Source organism: Neoarius graeffei, chromosome 28 (genome assembly GCF_027579695.1).
Source record: "Neoarius graeffei isolate fNeoGra1 chromosome 28, fNeoGra1.pri, whole genome shotgun sequence".
In the NCBI taxonomy this organism is placed as follows: Eukaryota; Metazoa; Chordata; class Actinopteri; order Siluriformes; family Ariidae; genus Neoarius; species Neoarius graeffei.
Window position 1 is genome coordinate 20,603,710 of NC_083596.1, and position 26,750 is coordinate 20,630,459.

General features: G+C 41.0%; 1 protein-coding gene across 1 annotated transcript in view; it reads left to right on the forward strand.

Moving 5' to 3' along the window:
• spns2 (SPNS lysolipid transporter 2, sphingosine-1-phosphate) overlaps positions 1-21,604 on the forward strand; it is a 125,721-nt gene extending 104,117 nt beyond the window's left edge. The window contains exons 6-13 of the mRNA XM_060912930.1: positions 900-1,042; positions 1,266-1,394; positions 1,550-1,739; positions 5,952-6,017; positions 6,566-6,664; positions 10,952-11,115; positions 14,084-14,120; positions 18,545-21,604. Coding sequence (XP_060768913.1) covers positions 900-1,042; positions 1,266-1,394; positions 1,550-1,739; positions 5,952-6,017; positions 6,566-6,664; positions 10,952-11,115; positions 14,084-14,120; positions 18,545-18,556 — 840 coding nt within the window. The 3' untranslated portion in view covers positions 18,557-21,604. The remainder of the gene's footprint in view (positions 1-899; positions 1,043-1,265; positions 1,395-1,549; positions 1,740-5,951; positions 6,018-6,565; positions 6,665-10,951; positions 11,116-14,083; positions 14,121-18,544) is intronic.
• Positions 21,605-26,750: the final 5,146 nt, after the last annotated feature.

A 26,750-nucleotide genomic window follows, 5' to 3' on the forward strand; every position in this document is an offset into this window, starting at 1 on the left:
AGAATAGAATGTTAACGTTGCTAAAAGTGTAAGGTGTTGTGAATAAAAGCGCAATATACACAGCTTAGCCTGAAGCTCCTCACCGGGGTCACAGCTTAATACATCAAGCGGGAGCAGTCAAGTGGAAGACACTCGCTCTTTCTCATTGTCTGCCATGCAGATTCATAATGCAGCAACTGTAAGAGTGAAAGTAAACACCACACACACACACACACACACACACACACACACACACACACACACACACACACACACACACCTGGGACCAGAGCTCAGTATTATGGGAGCATAAAGCATTTGTCAGAGGATTCAATCTGACAGACAGAATTGCTTTTGCTTTTAAAAGGATGAACCTCTCTGCACTGCTTCCCTGCGGAAACATGCACACATGTGCACACACTAATACACACACGGCTGGGTGAGACGCTAAAAGATGATGAAGGAGATAACAGCGCAAAGCCTGGTGGACTGTAGCTGTGCTCTCTGTCTCTCTCTCTCTCTGTCTTTCTCTGTGTGTGTGTGCGTGTGTCTCTCTCTCTCTGTCTCTCTCTCTCTCTTTCTTTCTCTCTCTCTGTGTCTTTCAGTGTGTGTCTCTCTCTGTCTTTCTCTGTCTGTCTTTCTCTGTCTCTCTCTCTTTGTGTCTCTCTCTCTGTGTCTTTCTCTGTCTGTCTTTCTCTCTGTCTCTCTCTCTCTCTCTCTCTCTCTGTGTCTCTCTCTCTGTCTCTCTCTCTCTCTCTCTCTCTCACACTCACTCACTCACTCACTCACTCACTCACTCACTCACTCACTCACTCACTCACTCACTCACACACACACACACTTGATCATTCTAACCTTCACCAATAGTTTCCAGCCAAGCAGGTGTTTGTCGCTAAAGAGCTGCTCTCTATTTTCTCTAGGTGTCTCCGATGTTAGGAATGACTGCTGGAATCCTCATCCTGGTCTTCGTTCCCGAACCCAAAAGGGGCAGCGTGGAGCAGTCGACCAGCAACCTGAGGACCCACACGCCATGGCTCTGCGACATGAAGGCTCTCCTTAAAAAGTACGACTCATCCGTGATTCAGTATCTCGCTTTCTGTTCTTTTTTTCTCGAGTAAAAGGGAGAGAAGGGGAGGGGATCGATCAGGATATGAGAAAAACAGACGGAACATGTATAATGAGACACTTTTTTATCAATCTATCAAGCCCATACAGTGTAAGTTAGGCCCTTGGTAAGAAAAAGAAAGAAATAGCATGCTCATCACGTGCATTTCTATTCCCTTTAGCCAAAGTTATATGTTCTCATCTCTTGGGTCGGCTGCCGTATCATTTGCAACGGGGGCCTTCGGGATATGGATCCCTCAGTATCTGGTCAGGGCTCAGAAATTGCAGGAGATTACAGAGAGCAAAGACAGGTAACACACAGACACACACACAGAGCAAAATATCACTATTTGGAATTTCTATACTTCTAAAAATGCAGTTAATGTCAAAAAGTTTATTTTTTGCTCAATATTGGCTGACATGACTCAGAAAGAATGAGGTTAGAGTGTTGTTATTATGCGCCTAGTCTGATCTTCGGGGTCATCACATGTGTGACGGGTCTGCTCGGTGTGGTGATCGGTGCTGCGACCACACGCTTCTGCCGACAGAAGACAGAGCGCGCCGACCCGCTGGTGTGTGCTGTCAGCATGCTGGGCTCGGCCATCTTCATCTGCCTCATCTTCGTCGTGGCCAAGAAGAGCATCGTAGGAGCATATGTAAGTGCACACTTAAGTTCTTACGGTCAGGAGGAACCAAAGAGTTAACTCTGGGATGGAACTGTGAGCTGTGTCAAGGCTTTTCTCATCCAACATTCAGCAGTGATTTTCTGTCTCACTCAACACTCACTCCCGACTCATTATCTCATCCAGCTCGTGAACCGAAATAAGGTCAACCCTGAGCTAAGGAAGTAAGTCTTCCATTATTGATCGACTAAGAGTATTGTGTAGATGTGGCGTCGGGACTGAGACCAAATCTGCTTAGCTTGAACGTTTTTATATAATTCAAGTAGTAAGTTTCAGCATCAGTGGCTCGCATTATAATAATCTTATATACTCTGGTGTTAAGGCGGCACAGTGGTGTAGTGGTTAGCGCTGTCGCCTCACAGCAAGAAGGTCCGGGTTCGAGCCCCGTGGCCGGCGAGGGCCTTTCTGTGTGGAGTTTGCATGTTCTCCCCGTGTCCGCGTGGGTTTCCCCTGGGTGCTCCGGTTTCCCCCACAGTCCAAAGACATGCAGGTTAGGTTAATTAACTGGTGACTCTAAATTGACCGTAGGTGTGAATGTGAGTGTGAATGGTTGTCTGTGTCTATGTGTCAGCCCTGTGATGATCTGGCGACTTGTCCAGGGTGTACCCCGCCTTTCGCCCGTAGTCAGCTGGGATAGGCTCCAGCTTGCCTGCGACCCTGTAGAACAGGATAAAGCAGCTAGAGATAATGAGATGAGACTCTGGCATTAAAACACTCTATGTTTAACATTTTAGAACTTGAAGGATGAACTACAGGTTGTGGTTAGATTGTCCGTTAAGGATTTTAACCGGGAAAGAGTGTTAAACTAGCAGGGATAACTATAGTGAAAAGGAACTTCATGCATTTTGTCAGCGAAAAGGGAGAAAAATGTTGCAACAGACCTGATAAGCTTCTGCAAAATCGCAAAAACAAAACATAACAAAACTCCCTATGATTTAAGATTTGACTTTAAAGGAGAACTGAAGTCATTTTTAAACTTGCTTTATTTCTTAATGTGTTATTCAGTTACGTTTTCGGTTTTAGTAACCTTATATTGTGACTCGTATTGCCAACTAATTGCAATTAAATTAATTTAAATTATTAAATTATATTAAATACTTGTCGGCCTATTCGTTTTTTAGCCATGTTAAATTTAGTTTGTTTGGTCCATGGCAGGCGTCGCTTATCTGCGTGATCTTCACGAGACTTGTGCGAGACTTCGAAACGTCAAGTGTCAGCCAGGTGTCAGCGCCGCCATTTTGAAAACTGTTTTCCAAACAAAATATTGCACAAAAACGAGTTTAAATGATGATTACTGCTTACTTTTTTCAAACTTTCCTGATTGCTATCAAAACAAACACAACTTCTGGCTTGATTACATCAGCATTCGAAAGAGGGCGCGCGCGTCTTTTGACAACGTTGGCAGATGTCGGTCACTTTGATTTCCGCTGTACATTTTACTTCCAGGGCGGCACGGTGGTGTAGTGGTTAGCGCTGTCGCCTCACAGCAAGAAGGTCCTGGGTTTGAGCCCCGGGGCTGGCGAGGGCCTTTCTGTGTGGAGTTTGCATGTTCTCCCCGTGTCCGCGTGGGTTTCCTCCGGGTGCTCCGGTTTCCCCCACAGTCCAAAGACATGCAGGTTAGGTTAACTGGTGACTCTAAATTGACCGTAGGTGTGAATGTGAGTGTGAATGGTTGTCTGTGTCTATGTGTCAGCCCTGTGATGACCTGGCGACTTGTCCAGGGTGTACCCCGCCTTTCGCCCGTAGTCAGCTGGGATAGGCTCCAGCTTGCCTGCGACCCTGTAGAAGGATAAAGCAGCTAGAGATAATGAGATGAGATGAGATTTTACTTCCATCCTATGATGTCTTGCACAGGTCTCAACAAATCTTGTTTACGGCCATCGTTTTCACATATGGACTGATATATTACATAGCATATTTCAAACACTCATAACTTGCTATAGCAGTGACAAAATAGTGATCAAAATGCATTTGTGTATTTAATATAATGAGATAAATAGAATTTTGATAATAAAAAATTTGCCTTCGGTTCTCCTTTAAAAATATTTCTACCAGCACTTGCTGGTTAAGTCTTAATTAGTTTGAGTGTCCATATTGTATTTACAGGATTAGCGTAGATTAGTGATGTGATGGAGAAAATAACTGGAAGTGTAGTTGAGGCAGATGTTGAATGCCGCACACCCTGTTGAGTCACTCCGCCCACATCAACACAGGTGCATTCATTTCTAACCACAGAAAATGAGCAAAAAATGGCCAAACGAGCCAAATGAGAGGGAACATGGCTTACATCAATTCAACCAGCAATTTGACAATGCTTTATGACTGTTATTCCTGCACCTGCAGGGAAATAGTGCTGGGGTTTTTTGGAGTCGTTTTTTTTTACGTGCCATGGAAATGTTCATGTAATAGGAAAATTGTGCTGTAGTACTGAAAGTCTGTCTTCCATGGAAGACTTACGGTACTACATATTAGCCTTTTATAATGTTAATATTCTCTATAGTTTCCACTAAAGATATATTCATACATTCTTTAAAAAAAAATATATTATCCTCGCCATTTAATTGCATTCAAAAAACATTCAACAATGCGGCTCATTAAAAGAACTCGGTAATAAACATCATTGTCACGAATTTCCCCCATCAGTTCACAGCGCTTTAAACGCTGTTTTCCTGTTTTCGGTTTTGACTCCATGTCACATGCTTGTCACGTACTTTCTGTTTTGATTTTAAGTCTCGTCTCCGCCCCGACCTGTGATTGCTATCTATCTATTTAAACCCTTTTGTGTCTTTTTCTAATCGCGAAGTTTTATCATGCCTTTCGGTTGCCTTGTTTTCGAGTGCTGTGTATTCCTGGTTTTGACCCTGACTCAAATTTTCTTGTCTTGCTTATGGATATGCCCTGTTCTTTGAGCCGCGCTTGGGATATTGACAAAGGTTATTGGATTCCTCGTCATACGTACCACTTGCATCCCGCCTCAGCTCATTCAAAACTCTTCGGTTTGTCCGTCTACTGGAACCCCAGGAATCCAGAAGATCCCTAAAATGAACAGTTTCCCTTCGAATTTTGAAGTCGAACCCTTTAAAAAAGTTGTACCTTTAGCATTCCAAGAAGCCCAGAAAGACCTTTCTCAATGGTGTTGTTAAAGGTTTACAGCCATCATAAAAATCCTAAATGATGAATCCAGACATTCTAACAGTAAAGGAAATGTTATGGTGACAGATGTGGAGTCAAAGAACGTGGATGGATGAGAGAGATAGGCCTAGTAAATGAGAGACGAGAGAGAGAAAGAAGAGGAGAGACGTCCAGCAGAGACAGCTGCCATCTTGTCTGCAGACAAACTGATCAGCCTTCATCCTTTAACTGGAGTCCAGCAGGGATTACAGTATCAGTCTATCTGTCTGTGTCAGTCACGGTGTCTGAACCTTAACTATCATGCACACACACATACACATACATACATAAACACACACACACTCTTCCGTCTCATCCTGATCATATCCAGTCTCAAAAAAACAGGCTCTGACCACAGCATCTGCCACATACAGTCCAATAGAGTCCCTACAATCTCAGTTCCGAACCTCATTTAGCTCGATGCCACAAACACCAGGCGTTCCAGCTGCCACCAGCCGTGTCTGTAGCTCAGGGATACAACACGCCGATCACTGATGAAACTCGATGCTTGCATTTTAATTTGACATTAAGCAATTCACGCAGCTGGGGAAGCAGACGGAACTGAACGCTTGTTATTTGCCGTGCTGCAAGAGCTCTTTTGCTTTTTTCTCCTGAGACCGTTGAAAGGGAGATGTCTGTTGAAATAACTGAACTTTTCACAAATTGCAAAGTTCAGCTTCTCGGTGAAGAGTAGACAGTGTGGGGAGTCTGTCTCTGTTTTATGGTCTGAGGGGGAAAAAAAAAAACCAATATGCTCAATTGCTCCAAAATTGAGCATTACGTTTCCAAATAATGCAACCACAACATAATTGCATGTTTGCATATTCCAAAAGTTTTATGTTTTTTTTTAACCCGTTTTTAATTTGGTGGATGAGAGTAGCTAATTTTATCTTTGGCCCACAATGACCTGACATAAGGACTTTTTTTTTTTAATTGAAGGGTTTTTTTAAAAATGTTTTTTGTATTGTACGTGAGGAAGTAAATGATGATTAATAAACATTCTCTCCTTCATAGATCTGCATCTTCATAGGAGAGACTCTGCTCTTCTTGAACTGGGCCATAACAGCAGACATTTTAATGGTATGTAAACAAATCCAAGTTTTTATCCTCTGTTACTGATATAAAGCTGGCCATCTTTTGGGGTGTGTGTCTGATTTTGACTGCGTGCGTGACTGTAAGGAGGGTCGTTATGGGCTGGGTGGGGGCCAAGGCATAATCAGGGCATCTGATTGAGCTTAATTTGAACTGTGCTTGCGGAAAATGAAACGGAATAACAATCAAGGAGAGAGGTCGTGTATTTTACGTCGGGGTGAACAGAGTGAGGAATTGACCGAGGAGCCAGAGGGAGGAAGAGAAAGAAACATCATTAAGGTGACTGACCTAAATGAAATAGCACTTCTTGTAAATTGCAGAAACCAGCTGACTCTAGACTGCTGAGTGTGTGTGTGTATGCATGCATGTGTGTGTAGTCAGAGAGGTGCTAACACTTTACTGCACACTTAGGCACCACTCATCTTCTGGAATTTTTATATTTCATTTTTATATACTTCTGGAGGGATTTATGATATTACACACTGACCTCCTGACCTCTCCTGTTTTGTCTCTCTTCCCTTTATATCCCTCTGCAGTATGTTGTCATACCAACCAGAAGAGCCACTGCAGTCGCCTTTCAGGGCTTTACGTCCCATTTACTCGGGGATGCAGGGAGTCCGTATCTCATCGGCCTGGTAAGTGAGAATCTCCGACATTTAGGCCTACAATACCCACACGCCACGAATCTTTATTAAAGCTTCTACACTCCTTCCCACACAAACCAGCTCCCATGCTCTGAAAAACTCCTGATCGATCACATGTAAATTACATTAGGTCTAGAGCAGTACTGCAGTTTCAATCCAAGCACATGCTCTAGACATCATTACACTTCCCCTGTAGAAACATACTGTAAAGAGAGTACATATAGTTTGTTACTTTCCACCCCTGCACATTAACCGTTAAATTCTTAGAATATAAAACAAACAAATTTGTAATGAGGGGGAAATGCAGATAAGACGCTCAGATAGTTTAATGACCGTGATGATGAGAAGCTTAAGTTGTGAGAGGCTTTCCAGATGTTTGTTCACAGGTCTGTGCCAGTGGCAAACCGTTACTATTAGAACTGGGACTTGAGCTCAGCCAAAACTTAGCCAGACACCAAAAAAGCAACAGAGCAAAGGATTTTGCAAAGGATTAGCAGCAGGCTTCCAGGTCGCTCCGTTGTGTGTAGCTGTCGATGTTGATTTTAACAGTAACTCAGTAAATTACACAGGGAAATGAATACTTACGTATGAGTGAAAAATACTGGCAAGCATGTGCACGTGGAAGAAGAGTCTAGAGACAGAAATCTTAGTTTCTCGGTTGTTAGCCTGTGCTACTTGCTTTCAATAGCACTGGCTTGACTGCTTAACACTACTGATGAACGCTACACCGGCTGGAAGGGGACTTCACTGCTGCACTGACGGCGCCGAGTCAAGTTTAAGCTCGCATTGGCCTTTGAGAAGGCCTAGGGTGATGCATTTTTGATCCCTCCCACTATAAATCAGAATCTGATTGGTTAATTCATCTGTCACGTCCTACACTGCCATGGCCTTCTGTCCCGGCAATGAAGTCCTAAACTCTTCTCAGCCTAGAGACAACAAACAAAAAATATCTCATTGGATAACTCGATTTTAATGTTTTCAGGATGGTAATACTTTCATTTCTGAAGCAAATTTGATAGAAAATGAGGCCAAATTAGAATTAGAAGAGAATAATTATCATGAAATTATGAAAGAGTGAAAGAAATTAAATATAACATTTGAAATGCTGATATGTTTGGGCCTTCTCTGAAGGACTAGAAGGCCCTGATGGTTCCCCTCTGCCTTGGACAGTCCCAATGCACATGAGCACCTTAAAGTGCACCTCTGTGGAGAGTTTTTTTTTGTTGTTGTTTTGTTTTTTTAAAGAAATGTTACTTCATGAGTATGAGTTCCCAAATTCTCATTCCAGTAATTCCTCCTCCTAGGAGGCTGCATGCAGATACAGGGATTGTAAATGCTATTTACTGGCACGTTCAAGGACATAAACACACACAACGGTTCCCTTTCACCTCTTTGAAAACAATAGGTCCTCAGACTAGCCATGATTTTTATGCCCGGTACCATTATGTTTAACTTGCTATCAAAGGAAAAACATGTCCTGGGAAGAAAGCGCCATTAAGGCGGCAACACCAAACCAAATCGACTGGTAAACCGGGACTTCCATTAGAACAGGAAAACACTCCGCAGCATTGAGCCTGCAGACTTCCCTTCAACTCCTGTTCGGCATTCCTGGCATTCTGCGAAGGAATTCTGGAAGCTTTTCCAAGTTAAACAGTAAATCCTGTACATGCTCATTGACAAGTTCATAACCCCTGACATGCATGTGATTGAGCAGAGAGCAATCCTTAAGTTCAGGGCTATTGTTCTGAAATTCCTTCTTATCCAAGAGATAATATGTATCTGCATACTGTTTATTTTTTTTAAACAGTTTCTCTAAAGATATAGCAAATAATGTAAATCAGTGAGACAATGCCATGAATAGAAACTATCAATCCAGCCCCAATTACTTACACACACACCCTCGGACATACAAACCCTCAGGTAAGTCTGACCTGCCTATAATAAGCTGTTTATATAGCACAATCTCTCAATCATATTATAATATTGGAATTACTCGAGTGTGTGAGCCTTAGGGGATTCTCAGCGTGTATAATTACACCAGGCCCTTGGCTTGCTAATCCTTAAATGGCAAGCCACCGCCTCTAGCCCATTCTGCTCTGATAGAAAGTTTTATTACACAGTAAGAGTTATAATATCTGGTGCCAGAACAAGCCCAGAGAATATGAACAAGCCCAGCCATGAGACTCTTATGCACTTACAAAGTCTCCTATGTATCACGCACTTACAAATAGTCTTGATTAGCAGCACTTGATGATGAAAAATAAGGGTGCATGGTCATGGCTCATGCTGCAAAGGAAAGCTTTGCGCATATCAGTCCTGCTAGTGGTCGGAAAGCATCCCACATCAAATATGACTCAGCTATTTCACGCCAGAGTCTAGCATGGTGGTGTGAAGGGAACAGTGACGCACAGAACTCGCAAAATGCTCCAGGCTATGGACAACAAATTGCAGAGACACAGAAATGTAGGTCCAAAGGCTTGAGAAAACCACACTGGCGTGATCAGATCTTAACAACCGCATGGTAATTCTCCATGGACTTTTATACATTCTTCGTCTTTACACTTAGCACTTAAAAACCTATGAGGTTTGTAGAGAACATTTACAGTAGGGAAAAGATTAAAGTCGGGGAAACACTAAATATAAACACGGCCACATTTCACTCGGTGAAAAATATGCATCATGCCTCATTTGTGATACCTACTGGTACGCGACAAGGTCCAGCAAAGCCCAGGGCTTGGTGGGTGGCGGTGTAATAATGTCCGCTATCAGCAATAATCTACCACAAAAGAACATTGTTTTAAAATATAGTTATACATGCCATACATAATCTCAAAATCTCACCCTCTCTTTCTTGGTCGATTAAAACAGCTGATGTGTTTTGGCAGCCTGCTTAATTTCCAAAGAGCACACACATATTCCTAAGTGCATACTGAACTTCATTTATCAGCACATCCTGTAGACTCAGCAGTCCTTCCCAGCCTTGTGTGAGAAATATTTCAGCGCTGATGCTAGCGAATTAGCAGAACAGGTTGCACGGACTGCATGGGGTGAGAGGATTCTCAGGAACACGCGTTAGCATCATTTTATGACGTTAACATATGAATGGTCAGTGTAACAAAGCAGTCACATGAATCGGTCGTTATATTCACAAAAATGCCTTTCGTGTGAGGAGGAAAATGGGCTAATGTGTAATAAAAAATAGCCTCAGTGAGGCTGGATCTCCTACCGGCCACTGTTGTTGTGTGCGAGTTTGAAATCCGATCAGTCCTGTGGGAGGAGTAGCGATTTTTGTGAAATTGCATATGACCCCTGTGTTGCCGCATCCGTGGCAGGTGGCACCACCTGTTGAACAATTCTTGTTGGGATATGTCTTTAGAGTCTTCTGGGTGAGTTTCAATGAAAAGGTCCTAGCAGTTTACAAACAGTAGTGTTTGGTGTGACGAGTCACCCAAAAATTTTAGACACTCATAAAATCGTAACTATGACAGGTGGCACTATCGCCTTGACAACTTTAATACATACGAATCTGGGGAACATTCCATATGAGTTTGATCAAAATCTGATCACTCCTGGAGGAGGCATAGCGATTTTTGTGAAATTGCACTTGACCTCTTTGTAGCTGCATCCATGACAGGTGGCGCCACCTGGTGAACAACTGTTGTTGGAAAATGTCTTAAGAGTCTTCTGGGTGAGTTTCAGTGAAAACATCCTAGCAGTTTACGAAGAGTAGCGTTTAACGCGACGAGTCACCCAAAAATTTCAAACGCCCATAAAATCGTAATTGTGACAGGTGGCACCACCGTCTTGGCAACTTTTATGCACACCCACCTGGGGAAGATTGTATGCGAGTTTGATCGAGTAGCGATTTTTGTAAATTGTGGACGGATGACTACGACGACAGACGGACGACGTGTGATCGCATAAGCTCATTCAGCCTGGCCTACAGCCGGATGAGCTAAAAATTGAGATTTTAAGGGGAACTGAGCATTTAAACAAAGGCTTTGTGCAGGCAATCCACACTCTAATCAATATCGCAATCATGTTTGCATAACCTTGTTATTGATTACAGAATGGGCTTGTGACTCTCCTATTATCAGCTTTTAATTGCCAACTAAAGCAAACACTATACAAGGATATTGCACTTAAATACTTAGAGAATTACAAACACACTTCAGTCTATGGAAATCATATTTGGGAATCTATACTACACTATTGTTTTCTAAAGTATATGCTTTGTGTCTCTGTGTGTGTGTGTGTGTGTGTGTGTCGCTTCCTAAGATATCAGACGCTCTGCAGGAGAGCTACAAAACGTCAGTGCTGTGGCAGTTCCTGAGCTTAGGCTACGCCCTCATGCTCTGCCCCTTCGTTATCGTCCTTGGGGGGATGTTCTTCCTCGCCACAGCCCTCTTCTTCCTTGACGACCGAGAAAAAGCAGAGAAACTGTGAGTGCCTTTGCTCTGACTCATAACGGCTTTTGAATTACAAACGTGTTAATACAAATGTTATTCCTTTATGAAGCTGACACTTGATACACACAGGTTTTTTTCCCCCATCCCATTCATTCATTGATCCCTCGATTTGATCCGAGCACTGAAAGCGGAGCGGTAAATTTTCATTATCATCACATAACAGGAGTCTAGAAAAATGGCTGTTGCTATGGCGATTATGGTGATCTTGGCAGTGCTTGTGCGCTGGTGAATGGCCTCAGGTGGAGGAGCTAATCCAGGAGGATGAACGAGTGGAAAACGGGATGAGGGAGAGATTACAATCTGCCTCTTATCTAAACAAAGAGATTTCTACAACACAGATGACAGACTGCAGTAACCCCAGAATAATAACCTATGCTGCGATCGAAAGTTTAAACACCCCTGCTAACTAGTTTTGTAGAAAGTTTTAGAGATCAGTAGATGAACAAGGACAAATTTCAGTTTATTTCAAGCAAAAGCAACTATAGAGAACACGTGCCCTTGAGCTCACCAGTAAATAGCTTCCACTGATCAGAATATCACACGTCTGATCTCAGGCTCGCGCTCTGGGAATTTAAGGGTGACTTTTAGTCTAGTAAAATAAGAATCATGGAGAAAGAGCTATAAGTCAGCAAAACTGCAGTGCTATTCTCTGTAAAGCTATTTTCTTACAATATCACAATTCACTGCTCATATGTAGAAAGCTACAGCTTGCCATGTTTACAATCAAATAAAAATCGTGCATTACAAAACCGTGTGTCATCCGAGGACTTGGAAACATCTCAGTGCCTTAAAAGGCAAAGACGAACAGAATTTCCGAACCATGTGCACGCGATACAACTCTCCTTTCTATTATCGAGCAAACTTCCTGTTTTTGCTTCCATTTAGAAATTACTTCCTTCCAGTCTAGTTGGAGACATTTTTAGGTGGGGTGGCATTCTTACAATCTATGGCTGTCTATGGATTCCCTCAGGACCAGGACTCATTATTTTCCCACGATGGGATTCGTGGTACTTGGGCTTAAACCAGTCTATCTAATCACGCAAAATCAGTATTCCAGCTAATCTATAATGGCAGGTTCTCAGTATCGAGTTTCTAGCACAGGCTGTATGTGTCATAAATTACATGGTACTATATCCGGTTACAGCAGCGTTTTATATATTGGCTCAATCAATATTTTTGCCCTTATTTATTAAATGGATGGTCATATATACTGTATAAGTCTTGTATAGATGCAAGATGTGACTATTAGAAGTTAACAACTCCCTCATGGAGTCTGCGGTCTGTGTATTACCACATCATAGTGCAGTGTAGGTTAGTGACTCAACTGCATTACATCCTGTATATTAACCGCATTAACCTTTGTCATATTGAGGAACAGATAGTACTCGATATACAGCGCAGAACAGGGCACACTTCCTGAGAACTCGACATATTCTGAAGAACTCTACTCCACTCACATTGGCATTCATAGATAAGCATTCTCAAGCTGTACATTGTCGACAGGGGTGTTTTAAAAAAATAATCACTCGTTTCCAAAGCTGCTCGAAATGGGAGAAACTAAAAGCCTTTAGTCAGAGGATTTTGTGAATAAAGTGCACCTTTAAAACTCTTAAGGCACTATTGTACTTTTAAGGGCACGTTTCTATTGTGACGAAAATGTCACTGTACTTTTAGACCTTTTAGATTAGGGTGAATAAACACGACAAGAAGAACATGATGTTTTCCAAAGGGAACATAAAAAGCCATGACCTTTCATAATCCCTCTCCCAAGAAACCCTTAAGTATGAAAAATATATACCAGATCAGAATCAGTTTAAAAATAGGGCTCTGATTATTCAAGCCTGTAGTCCACGATTCGCAAATATCTCTTATAGGACTTTAAGACAGTTCAGTCTGCTGTCCTTGGTGACCCCCAACCTCGATATATACATACGGTATAAATAAAAGGCCAAGTAGGAGAATGAACAGCGTTCACTCGCATGATGGGATCTATTTCTGTGCCTCCTAGTCTGTGACTTATTATTTCTTGGTTTTAGTCTTTTTTTGGCTGAAAGGGAGCCGTTTATAGAACAGAGAAAGACACAGATTGCTCACAGATGCACTCACAGTCATATAGACACGCGCACACAAACTCACACACACAAACACATGCGAGGCTCATCCGTCCCATTGGTTTTTCTGCCGTGGCATCGTCATTAAGTGCCCTCAAGGGCACAGAATGTACGTATATGGGCTTAACGTACCTATGACATATATAGCAGATTGAACAAATATGAGTCAATATCATATTAATATTAAACAACAGATCTCGCTTATAAAAAGAAATAAATATTATGATGAAACGGACTGTAAAGTAAATAATGTGGATTGTACATTGGTGAACTTGACCATATGCTGGAGTTTGTCTGAGATGCAAATTAATTCTGTCGAAGCTGTAGTGCAGTAGTAGCAACTTTTAAATGTGTGATTAATGGGTTCAAAGAATATCCGTTTGCTTAATTGTCAAAAGATTAGATCTTCAAATTATGATGATACTACATCCAGCGCATCATCAGCCAAGAGTCTAGAGAGCGAAATTGCACTTTGACTGCGAGGGATGGTATACTCTGTCTGTCCTGTCAGTCAGACCAACACGAGTTAATCATGGATGTCTGAGTTCATGTATGCGGAAGAGGGCGGACAGCACTTTCCTCAGTGAGTGTTACGCTGCCCTGTAACGCAGCATGAGCAGTAGTTGAAAAAAGGTGTGGAGGTTAGGTCTCAGAAAAAGCATGTGTTTGCTCCACCCTCCCAAGTGTTAGCTGTCATGTGATAGGTCAGGGTAAGCTCGTGGGTGGGAATCGGCTAAACCAAATCGGGGAGAAAATAGATGGAAAAATTGTGTGTAATGATTATCTGTCATATCTCATCATGTTTGTCTTCTACCTTTTTGTTTCTCAAGGACGAAGGAGCTCTCCCGATCGCCGTCTGCAGTCAAGGTAAGACAAAGTCAAATTGCACTTCACTGAGTCACCTAATTTGTTTCCAAAAGCTTTCAAAGTAATTTTCTAAGGCAGTGTGTAATTTCCCGTAGTGTGGCATTTACTTACGAAGAATCTGATTTTTCATTTCTCGAACTCCGAGAAGAGCATGGGGAAAACCGGGGAAGGAACTGATCACATTTTGCCGTTAATAAGATGAGAGACCAAACAAATCCCCATTTAATATTTATAGAATTTATTATTGTTAATCTATATTTTAAAATGACTTTACCGAAAAGAGGACGAGTCCATAAAGATTCTTGGTGTGTTTGCTGCAATGAAGGAAGAGAATAGAGTTGAATAAAATGGAACCATAATGAGATTGATCTCCCTTCTCACATCTGTCGTGTGTAGTACACGGGCCAAGCTGATATCTAGCACCCATTCATGAGCACATTCCTGCCCTTCCTCCTCCTCTTATCAGCCTTACACACTCACACTTCACTCGTGCCAGTGCGTGTAATTGCCAGAACCCCGCTTGCTTAAGAAGAAAAGGTTGAAGAAAAAAGGGAAGAAAACAAAACATATTGCAGGCAGGGAAGCAGCCACTTTGAACTTCCCAGAGTTACAGACGTTTACAATGGGTGTTTGGGTGTACCCAGCTAAAAATAACAAAATAAATGTCTGGAGAGAGTTACCGGGTTGGTTTACTGTTTTTAATGCCGTTATGACTCCACTTTGGAAGGTTATTGGAAGGTTGAAGTATGCGCAAGACCAACTCTTGTGCTTGACCAGATCCCTGCAGGTCGGCCCGAGCCACATTTTCTTAACGAATAAATGGCACGTAATGTTCAGACATGCATACATATAGGTGAGATTCTTTGCGTTTCTGAAACCAGCAGCAGGGATTGGCCCCATGATCACTTCACTCCCAGCCAAGTTTTGCAGCAGTAGTTACCATCTACGTACACTCACCGGCCACTTTATTAGGAACGCCCATACACCTGCTGCTTTCTGGAGTTCTCTAATCAGCCGATCCCTTGACAGCAGCACGATACATAAAATCATGCAGATACAAATCAAGAGCTTCAGCTAATGTTCACTTCAAACATCAGAATGGGGAAAAATTGTGATCTCAAAGTGTGACTTTCACTGTGGCATGTGTGTTTGTTAGGGTTTGGCTGGGATTCGAACCTTGGCCCTTGGTGTGATAATCCAGCAAACCCCCACTAGGCCACCAGGGGGATGACTCAAATGCAGAGGCGTGAGGCGGAAGTAGAAAAAGTATCAAAAAGGTTTATTTACAATATGTACAAAAAATATCCAAAATACAAAAACGCTCAGAAGATATAAGGGAAAAAATAAAAAATCCAAAAGTACAAAACAAAAGCCAAAAAACAGAAAAGAAAAGGCAAAAATACCAAAGCTCAGAAGATCCAAAAAACACAGTAACTACTAGGTCCAAAAGAAAAGCAAAATGCAAAATAAAGACCACGGTACAGAGGAAACTGGAGATAAACATAACAGCACATAGACTCCGTGACAAGAGGACTGAACTCAGGGGGTATAAATACACAAACTAAATTGAACACAGGTGAAGATAATCAGGACTAAACAGGCAATTAACACAAACACAAAACACAGGAACAGTGGCAGCCTCTAGAGGCCAAAATAAACATGACATGAAAAGGAAATAACAGCGGCCTCTAGAGGCCAAAACAGTCCTAGTCCTAACAGGTGTTGGTTTGAGCCAGATGGACTGGTTTGAGTATTTCAGAAACTGCTGATCTCCTGGGGTTTTCACACACAACAGTCTCGAGAGTTTACACAGACTGGTGCGAAAAACAAAAAAACACTGAATGAGCGACAGTTCTGTGGGTGGTTCTGTGGGCCTTGTTGATGAGAGAGGTCAGAGGAAAATAGCCAGATTGGTTCAAGCTGCCAGGAAGGATATAGCAACTCGTATAATCACTCTTTGCAACCGTGGTGAGCAGAAAAGCATCTTCTGCAACAGCAGAAGACCACATTGGATTCCATTCCTGCCAGCCAAGGACAGGAATCTTAGAATCATGAACAAGTTCCTATTAAAGTGGCCATGGCCAGTGGGCGTGTATGTATGTGTGTGTGTGTGTGTGTGTGTATATTTATATTTGGAGAAATAACTATTCCTTGCTGATTAAAAGCCATGCTGATTGAGAGGTTAAACTCATTCCCTAATTATAAGCATGGTAATAAAATCAAATCAATACAGACCCAACCATGAAGATCAATACAACTTTCCACAAACATGGCATAACTACCATAAACACTCAAATTTTGGTTTCTGTCTTCCTTCTTGGCTTAAATTCTTATCGTTTTTAAAAATCATTTCATGAACAGGTGCATAGATATGCATAGAAATTAAGGTGCTTTGTGGAGAGATCATCGAATATCCATTAGCATCTTTTATGCAGACGACACAACAGGAAGCAAGAACATATGGCATTTTTAAAGGGAAAGGGAAAGTCAAAGGCAAGTGGAAAGCTGTGCCATTTGCTGAAAGCTATTTGCTGAAACTGTAGTGCTGAAATTATGATCCATTAGCTTTTTACTGGTGCAAATCTAGACAGAGATCAGATAAACGCAGATCCAATTAAATACCTCTCCTGTGACCTGGTCCACGGCAATACAAGAAGTCTTAGGACACGCTCTCAACAGTCCTTAGTCTCTCAGAAGAACCCTTAACCGAAGTGATCTTGTAAAGAGAGATTTAAGGGCATTGCTTTTGATTTCTATTCAGCAAAGCTGAACTAGTACATGGACAAGTGAAGACAAGACCTGACTGACAAAGCCATCTACGTGGCATCATGTTTATGCTTTGCCTTTTTGTTATATTAATATTTAGAAGATTAATTAAATGGTCAAAATTTTCTCACAATCTCATTCTAACCATTGAACTCCACATATTCATAGTTATAACACATATAACTGTGCTGCATATCTGTGGAGCTGCTAGAGTGATGTGATGATTTATTTTTATTTTTTTTTAATCAAGGTGTGGCTACTAATTAATATATTAAGCCCATGATTAAGTTTAAGTTTCCTGAGGTCTGTTTTACGATCACAAAAACCGTAACTCATATCAAATACCCAATGAGCGAGCCAAAGAAATCTGTATCTGCTTCATTTTAAATGACTGATGAGTCCAAAGCATGGAGATGTTTGATATCAACACCAATCTTGGATTGATGCATAAAGACATACTGGAGTGACAGGGATTGCAACACCTCACCCAAAGTCTCCAGGCGAATTCCACAAATAAACAGAAAGTATGTTATTCTGCAAAATATTAAGCTGTGGGCTTAATTTTAGTACGTTATCATCATGTAGTTGCAACTTCATGAGATACTTAATTTGTGGCTTCATGAATATATTTATTCATAGTCATGCCTTATATATAGATTAAAAAAAAGAAAAACACTATTGCACCTGAGACTCCATACTTTTCAGGTGTATATACATCCATCCATTATCCGTAGCCGCTTATCCTGTTCTACAGGGTCGCGGACAAGCTGGAGCCTATCCCAGCTGACTATGGGCAAGAGGTGGGGTACACCCTGGATAAGTTGCCAGATCATCACAGGGCTGACACACAGACACAGACAACCATTCACACTCACAATTTAGAGCCACCAATTAACCTAACCTGCATGTTTTTGGACTGTGGGGGAAACCGGAGCACCCGGAGGAAACCCATGCAAACTCCACACAGAAAGGCCCCTGTCGGCCACTGGGCTTGAACCCAGGACCTTCTTGCTATGAGGCGACAGTGCTAACCACTACACCACCATGCCGCCCCAGTGTATATACAGTATAAGTAAATTTTCCTACTTTCGGTGTTCAGAAAGGTGGAAGGAAATTAATTTGCGAGACAATAGTCTTAGTAATTTAATGCGATTAAGAAAAATTTTTACACACAAATTCATTATTGCTTAAAATCCAATGTTAAAGCAAATTAGACTGAAGCAGTTATTGTAATTAGAATAGTGTCTGCTGGTGTGTATGCACTTGGGGGATATTATACTGAAAACAATAGAGCTCTTGGCCTAAAGCTCGAACCCGTGTCTAGTTCCAGCCACTTTCGTGAAGCTGAAAATGTGCATTGTTACAAGCATAAAGAGATAAAAGCTCCAAATTAACGCTCAGCTTATTAAACACTGTGGATAGGGGGAAAAGCAACACGAGTATGTGTGTGTGTTTTTTTTTTTTAAGAACCTCAATACTAGTAAAAGTATAATGTTAGAAGTTCTGTATATGGCTTGAAAAGGAGTTTTGGAGTCTTTTTTGTCAGCGTGACCCACATGCAATAGAAGACAGATGGCATGGTGGCTTCGAAGTGATAATTGCATGGGAACATCCTGTTGGGAAGCCACTCACTCACTGATTCTTTCTCTTTTTCATAGGTCACCAAGTGAGAGAAGGTCTGGAGTGGGAGGATTGAGAGCGAGCCGAGGAGTGGGTGAGATGAACAGAAGGGAGGTGGAGAGAAAAGGAGAGTAGCTAACCCACTCAACGCATATGCTGCACATCACCATCATCACCATTGTCGATCATCATCTTCACTCTTGCCATGCTCTTCATATCTGTTGGATGGAAGCTGAACTTGCTTTGCTGCAGAGGCACGATCACATCCCACAAATGAAGTGACCCAATGTGGGCAAGTCAGCCATCCTGTAGCTGGTGGGCAGCTCTCAAACCAACATGTAAAGGCCAGTAGGATTCCGGAAAGGGTTGAAGGAGGGGCTTCATAAGCCCCTTTGTGCCATACTACTGAATACGGACATACTCTGTGTCCTGTCACGCTGCCTGTCAATCTGCACCAAGTGCCATAGCATCACATTCCCAGAACTGACCACGCCTACAGCCAAACGGAGCTCACTGATCAGTTGTGTAAATACGGAAATGAAGGAATCGGTGATCTCTGAGTCATCTAGTGGAAATGGCTGTACGGCTTAGCCTGCCTTAATAACGCTGGCATGGACAGATGTCTGGTCTCTGGTCATCTTCTTTATGCCTGTTCTTTTTCGTACACCTTTCTTTGTCTTAGCACTTACTATTTTATTGCCATGCCAGTCAAATGATGCAATCAGACTACATAATCATTTTATTAGGTTCATAAATAGGAAACCATAAATAGGTGTGTCATAGAGGTCGCTTGGTTAAAAAATGAAATGCCATAAAATGTATTAAAACACTGGAGTGTAAATATGAACCTGTCCATCGGAATTTTTGCAAATCCGTTTATTTTTGTCAGACTTTCTACCATCCACACCTCAAATAAAATGCCAAGGATTAAAAAAAAAAACAATAACAAGTGGGGGAAGCCTTTAGTGGCTTGTGATGATTTTCTTTGAGGGATTCTTTACAAGGTGCCAGCTCATTCCATGGAAAAAGAGGCAGAGGATAAGATTTAACAAGCTCTGGTGTGTGAGAATAGTCGTCTTTGTATGCTGGGTTCCAATATTCATTCGGTAGATATCCCTTTCTGAATGTGAGAGAGAGAGATTGAATAGTGATGCGTCTAACTTGTCACGAGGCAAACAGCTACTGAAATCTATCCAAGGGGAAAAAAAGGTTTCTTTCAAAGGTTAGGTTGAATTTGTTGGGTCGGGAATATGTAACCTTTAGGTTATTAAATACGAATAGAAAAAAGAAGGTGGTAACCACTTCATTTCGTTACGCCATGTTACGAGAACGCTTGTAACTTTGGTAACAAAACTATTACAAACAGGTCAAACTTTGGGACTTTTTTTTTTACAGGGTGACTCTTATTGATGAAATATACACTATGTTTCATAGATAGTGACATTTTATTAATGTTTGAAATGCTACCAAGTAGACATAAATAATTAAGTATTTGTATAAACTAGGAGAAGCACTTTGCTTTTAAAGATGTCCTGGGTAAGGGAAAAAAATATTGATAGCCCACAAGAGTTTACCGTTTTTTTTGTTTTTTTTTAAATTGTGAAAATATATATTATTGCTGTTTCTCAAATGATTTGTAAATACAGTTTGTTGTTAAAAAGAAACAATATATGTATATGCAATTTCCTAAAAATCCATCATTTCCAGAAAGCTTTGATAAGAGCAATGATTTATATATTTTCACACTGAGTTGTCGTTTTTAATAATTAGGTTTTTTTTTTTATTTTAGTGCATATCCGTGTCAAGAAACCTTTCACCAAATGGAAATGATCAGGCTTTGAAGCTGTTGTATAGTGCAGACGTACTCAAAAAAATTAATTAATAAAAAAAAAAAGAGCAAGTGGGTCCGCGTTTTTTCACATTGAAAAAAGCACCTTGCATCTAGATTGAAGTATCATTTGTTCCGGAAGAGAGTGACAAACAAAAAAAACAAAAACGCTGTATTGTGAAGGTCTGACTCATCACTGGGACTGCAGGACACCATGTTTATTTCTTGGAGCTTTCATCATGCCAGGTGAAAAGCTATCTGAATGTGATTCTGTCCAATCTAATGTGTTTGCACATGCAAATTCATTTTAATGAAGCTTTTTGTATTCTTCTTTTAAGGATGTCTTTTTTTTCCCGTTCTTTTTACAAATATTACTTTTATATATGATAATGCTATAAAAAATAGACAATTATGCAGTGATTTTAATATATTGTAAACTCGCTTTGATGCAAGGTATTTATTTTTCATTTATGCATTAGCATTTCTACAGAAATCTCTACAAATGGAAAAGAAGCTTCTGGATATTATGATTTTTATTCTCCATTTGTTCTTATTAGTAAAAAAAAAAAGAAAAAAAAGCCTGGATAGTTTATTCATCATCTCAAAGAACTGTATTCATATATACTCATGCACACACCAGCTCATGCGCACATACAGTACCAAACAACAGCACAGCTGTAAACATCAATTTTCAGTGCACCCAATTCCTCCAAGACCAATTAAATGTCACTTTTTATTTATGCATTTTGCACATTTGGGTGTGTTCAGGGTTAATTTTTTTTTTCTTTTCCCAAATCCAATAGTTGTACACTGGCATTATGTGCTATAGGGACTGTACCTATTTAGTCACATTTACATACTCATGCGACATGTTTATTTTTGGTTGTTTTTGTTGTTGTTGTTGTTTATTAGATGATCTACAGGTTTGAGAATCACAATGCCAAAATACGATCACCATCAGCGACATACAAGACCCTTTTTTTTTTTTTTTTACAATATCGCTTTAATCAAAGAGTCATGGAGTTGATGGTGTACATTGAGAATGTTCTTTCTTGTCATACAAGAGTCATGTATTAAAAACCTGTTTCTGATGTCAAGCAGAAACTTAAAGGGAATTTTATTTTTAAGGGCAAGCGTGGTTGAAGAGAACAAAAAAAAAAAAAGTCCAATAAAACACTTATTACTATATAGTTACTGTGATGCTCCAGCTGGAGTGATATGAATTGTAAACATATATGTAAGTGATGAAAAATAAACTTATTTAATCAAACCATGAAGGATTGTCTGGGTTTTTTTTTTTTCCCAACATCTTGTTGAAATACAAGATGTGGATAATGATGTACAGGGATAGTTGTCTTTATTCAAATGCACATTCCAAAATTGGAATAAGGAAACGATTGAATGACAAACTGAGAAAAACAAAAACAAACATATCTCAGTCAATAATCTGGCAGCAGGACACTCGATCTAGGGGACTTCACAGAAAGGATGCATGCATGAATGGGCCCTAATGTGAAACTGCGAACTGCAAATACCTGAGTAGGAAGAATGGAGGACTTTCACAGGCTCAGAATAGAAGTGTTTCTCTTCTTCATTCCTCCAAAAAGAGAGGTGGAGAGAGGCTGAATTTTCATCAGGCATGGAAAGAGTCAATCTGGATGTTTGGGGACCTGAATGAAGTCCTACATTGTAGACAAATTTGTTCTGCAACTCAGTTGCCCAGTAGGTTTCTGTTCTTAGAAGGGAAACGTTTAGCTGCCAACCTGCAAAGAAGGTCGCTACTGTGTTGACCACACACACACAAAATTCTTACACAAAAAGATAAAAAGTGGCTATGTATGAAGAAACACAGGACGACATATCAGCTCAGCAACAAACTGCACACACTAACTCTTTTCACAAATTCACCTATCACACATGAAAAAAATATATATATATTTGCCCAAGGTGAAACACATTCACCCAAAACTACATGCAAAAGCAAAATGAACTGGTCACAGTTGAGTACAGAATTACCTCATAACCTGCAACCCAGAGCTGGCTGGTATACAGTGGTGCTTGAAAGTTTGTGAACCCTCAAAATTTTCTATATTTCTGCATAAATATGACCTAAAACAGCATCAGGTTTTCACACAAGTCCTAAAAGTAGATAAAGAGAATCCAGTTAAACAAATGAAACAAAAATATTATACTTGGTCTTTTATTTATTGAGGAAAATGATCCAATATTACATATCTGTGAGTGGCAAAAGTATGTGAACCTTTGCTTTCAGTATCTGGTGTGACCCCCTTGTGCAGCAATAACTGCAACTAAACGTTTCCAGTAACTGTTGATCAGTCCTGCACACCGGCTTGGAGGAATTTAAGCCCGTTCCTCCGTACAGAACAGCTTCAACTCTGGGATGTTGGTGGGTTACCTCACATGAACTGCTCGCTTCAGGTCCTTCCACAACATTTCGATTGGATTAAGGTCAGGACTTTGACTTGGCCATTCCAAAACATTAACTTTATTCTTCTTTAACCATTCTTTGGTAGAACGACTTGTGTGCTTAGGGTCGTTGTCTTGGTGCATGACCCACCTTCTCTTGAGATTCAGTTCATGGACAGATGTCCTGACATTTTCCTTTAGAATTCGCTGGTATAATTCAGAATTCATTGTTCCATCAATGATGGCAAGCCGTCCTGGCCCAGATGCAGCAAAACAGGCCCAAACCATGATACTACTACTACCACCATATTTCATAGATGGGATAAGGTTCTTCTGCTGGAATGCAGTGTTTTCCTTTCTCCAAACATAACGCTTCTCATTTAAACCAAAAAGTTCTATTTTGGTCTCATCCATCCACAAAACATTTTTCCAATAGCCTTCTGGCTTGTCCACGTGACCTTTAGCAAACTGCAGACGAGCAGCAATGTTCTTTTTGGAGAGCAGTGGCTTTCTCCTTGCAACCCTGCCATGCACACCATTGTTGTTCAGTGTTCTCCTGATGGTGGACTCATGAACATTAGCCAATGTGAGAGAGGCCTTCAGTTGCTTAGAAGTTACTCTGGGGTCCTTTGTGACTATTACATGCCTTGCTCTTGGAGTGATCTTTGTTGGTCGACCGCTCCTGGGGAGGGTAACAATGGTCTTGAATTTCCTCCATTTGTACACAATCTGTCTGACTGTGGATTGGTGGAGTCCAAACTCTTTAGAGATGGTTTTGTAACCTTTTCCAACCTGATGAGCATCAACAACACTTTTTCTGAGGTCCTCAGAAATCTCCTTTGTTCGTGCCATGATACACTTTCACAAACGTGTTGTGAAGATCAGACTTTGATAGATCCCTGTTCTTTAAATAAAACAGGGTGCCCACTCACACCTGATTGTTATCCCATTGATTGAAATCACCTGACTCTAATTTCACCTTCAAATTAACTGCTAATCCTAGAGGTTCACATACTTTTGCCACTCACAGAAATGTAATATTGGATCATTTTCCTCAATAAATAAATGACCAAGTATAATATTTTTGTCTCATTTGTTTAACTGGGTTCTCTTTATCTACTTTTAGGACTTGTGTGAAAATCTGATGATGTTTTAGGTCATATTTATGCAGAAATATAGACAATTCTAAAGGGTTCACAAACTTTCAAGCACCACCGTAAATGGGCTAGAAGGGTAAAGCTCAACCTTTGTTTCAAGACAAAACAAAAAAAAAACCCTACAAAATAAAATAACCATGTTGTGTATTTAAAAATAAATAAATAAATAAATAAATAAATAAATTCTTGGCTAATGGCATGGGTGCTTGCTTGCCATTCAGTTCCATGCATGAAGTGCTTTTTCAGAAGAGATACAGCATGACTACAGACTTGGACCGTAAAAAAAAAAAAAAATAGGAAGCACGACTGGTCCTGTGTGTATGCATAATAGCATCTATGAAATGCTGTGTAATATATGTCTTAGACCCTATGGTTTTAGAATGGTAACACCAAGGTTCTGATGATTTAAGAAGGAACCTTTATTTGTCATATGCACACTTCAAGCACAGTGAAATTCATCCTCTGCATTTAACCCATCTGAAGCAGTGAACACACGCACTCAGAGCAGTGGGCAGCCACACCAGAGCGCCCGGGGAGCAGTCAGGGGTTCGGTACCTTGCTCAAGGGCACTTCGGCCCAAGGCCGCCCCACGTCAACCTAACTGCATGTCTGTGGATTGTGTGGGAAACCGGAGCACCCGGAGGAAACCCACGCAGACACGGGGAGAACATGCAAACTCCACACAGAAAGGCCCTCGCCGGCTGCTGGGTTCGAACCCGGAACCTTCTTGCTGTGAGGCGACCGTGCTAACCACTACACCACCGTGCCGATGATTTAATCCTCCCATTCAGTACCACTGCTGCAATCTACTGTCAGAGGGCTGCAGATTTTGATTTCCCTCCATGTTCAAGACACAACCCACCAAAAGTCAAGATCAGCAGACAAACAATGGCAGACAAAAATCCCATCTCATAATTCAATACACACCTTAAAAAGCAGCAAACATCTGGCTTTTAGTGCCAGAAGACATTTAGCAAGCTTGGGACAGTCAAACGTATTGATCATGAGGCCTTTTCCCTTTAAAGGTCACACAGGAAACTTAGCATTCAAAACAACGTCAAATCCGAGAAGCTCGGTTTTAGAGTTATAAAGCAAAAGAGTAACAAAGCATCAAGAAATGGGACATTTTAGTTGACCACATCATAAGAAGACACTCTGAACAGATTGTACATTTAAATACACTAATTAAATAACAAATCATGAAGTCTATACTTAACCTGAGTCTCTTCATATGACATCCAGATTTAGTTTTCAAAACAAATTTGCCATATGGGGGCACGAAAAGGTGAAAGGGGGAACATTTTCAAAGTCAACACACCCAAGCATGGATCGACAGGAAATACCAGGGTGTAGTCAGGAAGACATGGTTCCCCTAAAGTCAGCTGGAAATTCCACATGCGCTTTCCTTATAACTGTTAAAACAGTCTAACGAAAAAAAAAAGCAACAGAGCAGGTAATTTGGGGTGTGTTTCCAACCTTAAATAAAGAAGAACATTTATGGAAAAATACGACTCTTCGTTGTTGTTTTTTCAGGGTGCTATTATTTTTCATCCACATCTATTACTACCAGATGGTTATCTTTCATGCTGTCTTTTCAGCAGGAGTCAGTTATACAAGTCCGGACTTTATGTCTGCTCACCATCTAAAGTGCCTAATTTAGTTGCTTTGAAAAGTATATGTCAGGAAGTAGATCTACTGTAGATAATGAATAGTGAGCTAGTCACACAAAGCAAGCATTTCCTCAAATCCATTTTGACAAATTGTGTATTTGTTGTGGCCAGTGAAGTCAAAACAAAGGATTTGGCAGTAATGAAAAGCCAGGACACACTCAAAATACGTAAAAATACAGGTCTGGTTCATTAAACGTGCACTCAAAAAGACAGCATTCTTTAAGACTACTTAAGTCTTTAGATGTTGACACCTGTCAAGTTCCACCCACAAAATCACAAGGTCTTCCAACCTGTGTTTATCTCCACTCAGGAGGTTAATGTAATCTCAACACTGTCAGAAATAGGGGTACGGTAGGAGTCCATTTCTGACCCCCAAGGCACAATCTACACTAATGTACCACCTCGGACTCAATATTGGACTTTGAGGTAACTATGTGTACCTTTTTAGGGTCAAAAAGGTCCATATATGTTCACAATCAGGATAGCTCATCTCATCTCATTATCTCTAGCCGCTTTATCCTTCTACAGGGTCGCAGGCAAGCTGGAGCCTATCCCAGCTGACTACGGGCGAAAGGCGGGGTACACCCTGGACAAGTCGCCAGGTCATCACAGGGCTGACACATAGACACAGACAACCATTCACACTCACATTCACACCTACGCTCAATTTAGAGTCACCAGTTAACCTAACCTGCATGTCTTTGGACTGTGGGGGAAACCAGAGCACCCGGAGGAAACCCACGTAGACACGGGGAGAACATGCAAACTCTGCACAGAAAGGCCCTCGCCGGCCCCGGGGCTCAAACCCAGGACCTTCTTGCTGTGAGGCGACAGTGCTAACCACTACACCACCATGCCGCCCCACAATCAGGATATAAATGGTATAAATAAGTACCTTAGAGCAGGGGTTCTCAAGTTTTTCTACTTTAAGGCTCACCTATTCATACTTGTACTGAGTCAGGGCCCATTAAAAAAGATCCCCAATTATTTTGGCTCATCTATTCTATTAGGCTCTAATAATCTATTGTGAAGTGTATTAATGGGATGCAACATCACGCCCTGTTACACAGGAATTAAATAAATGCAATAAAAACACACTGTTTTTAATTGTAGGTATTGTATTTAAAACTGCATGGATGTACCAGAAGCGAACATAAAACTA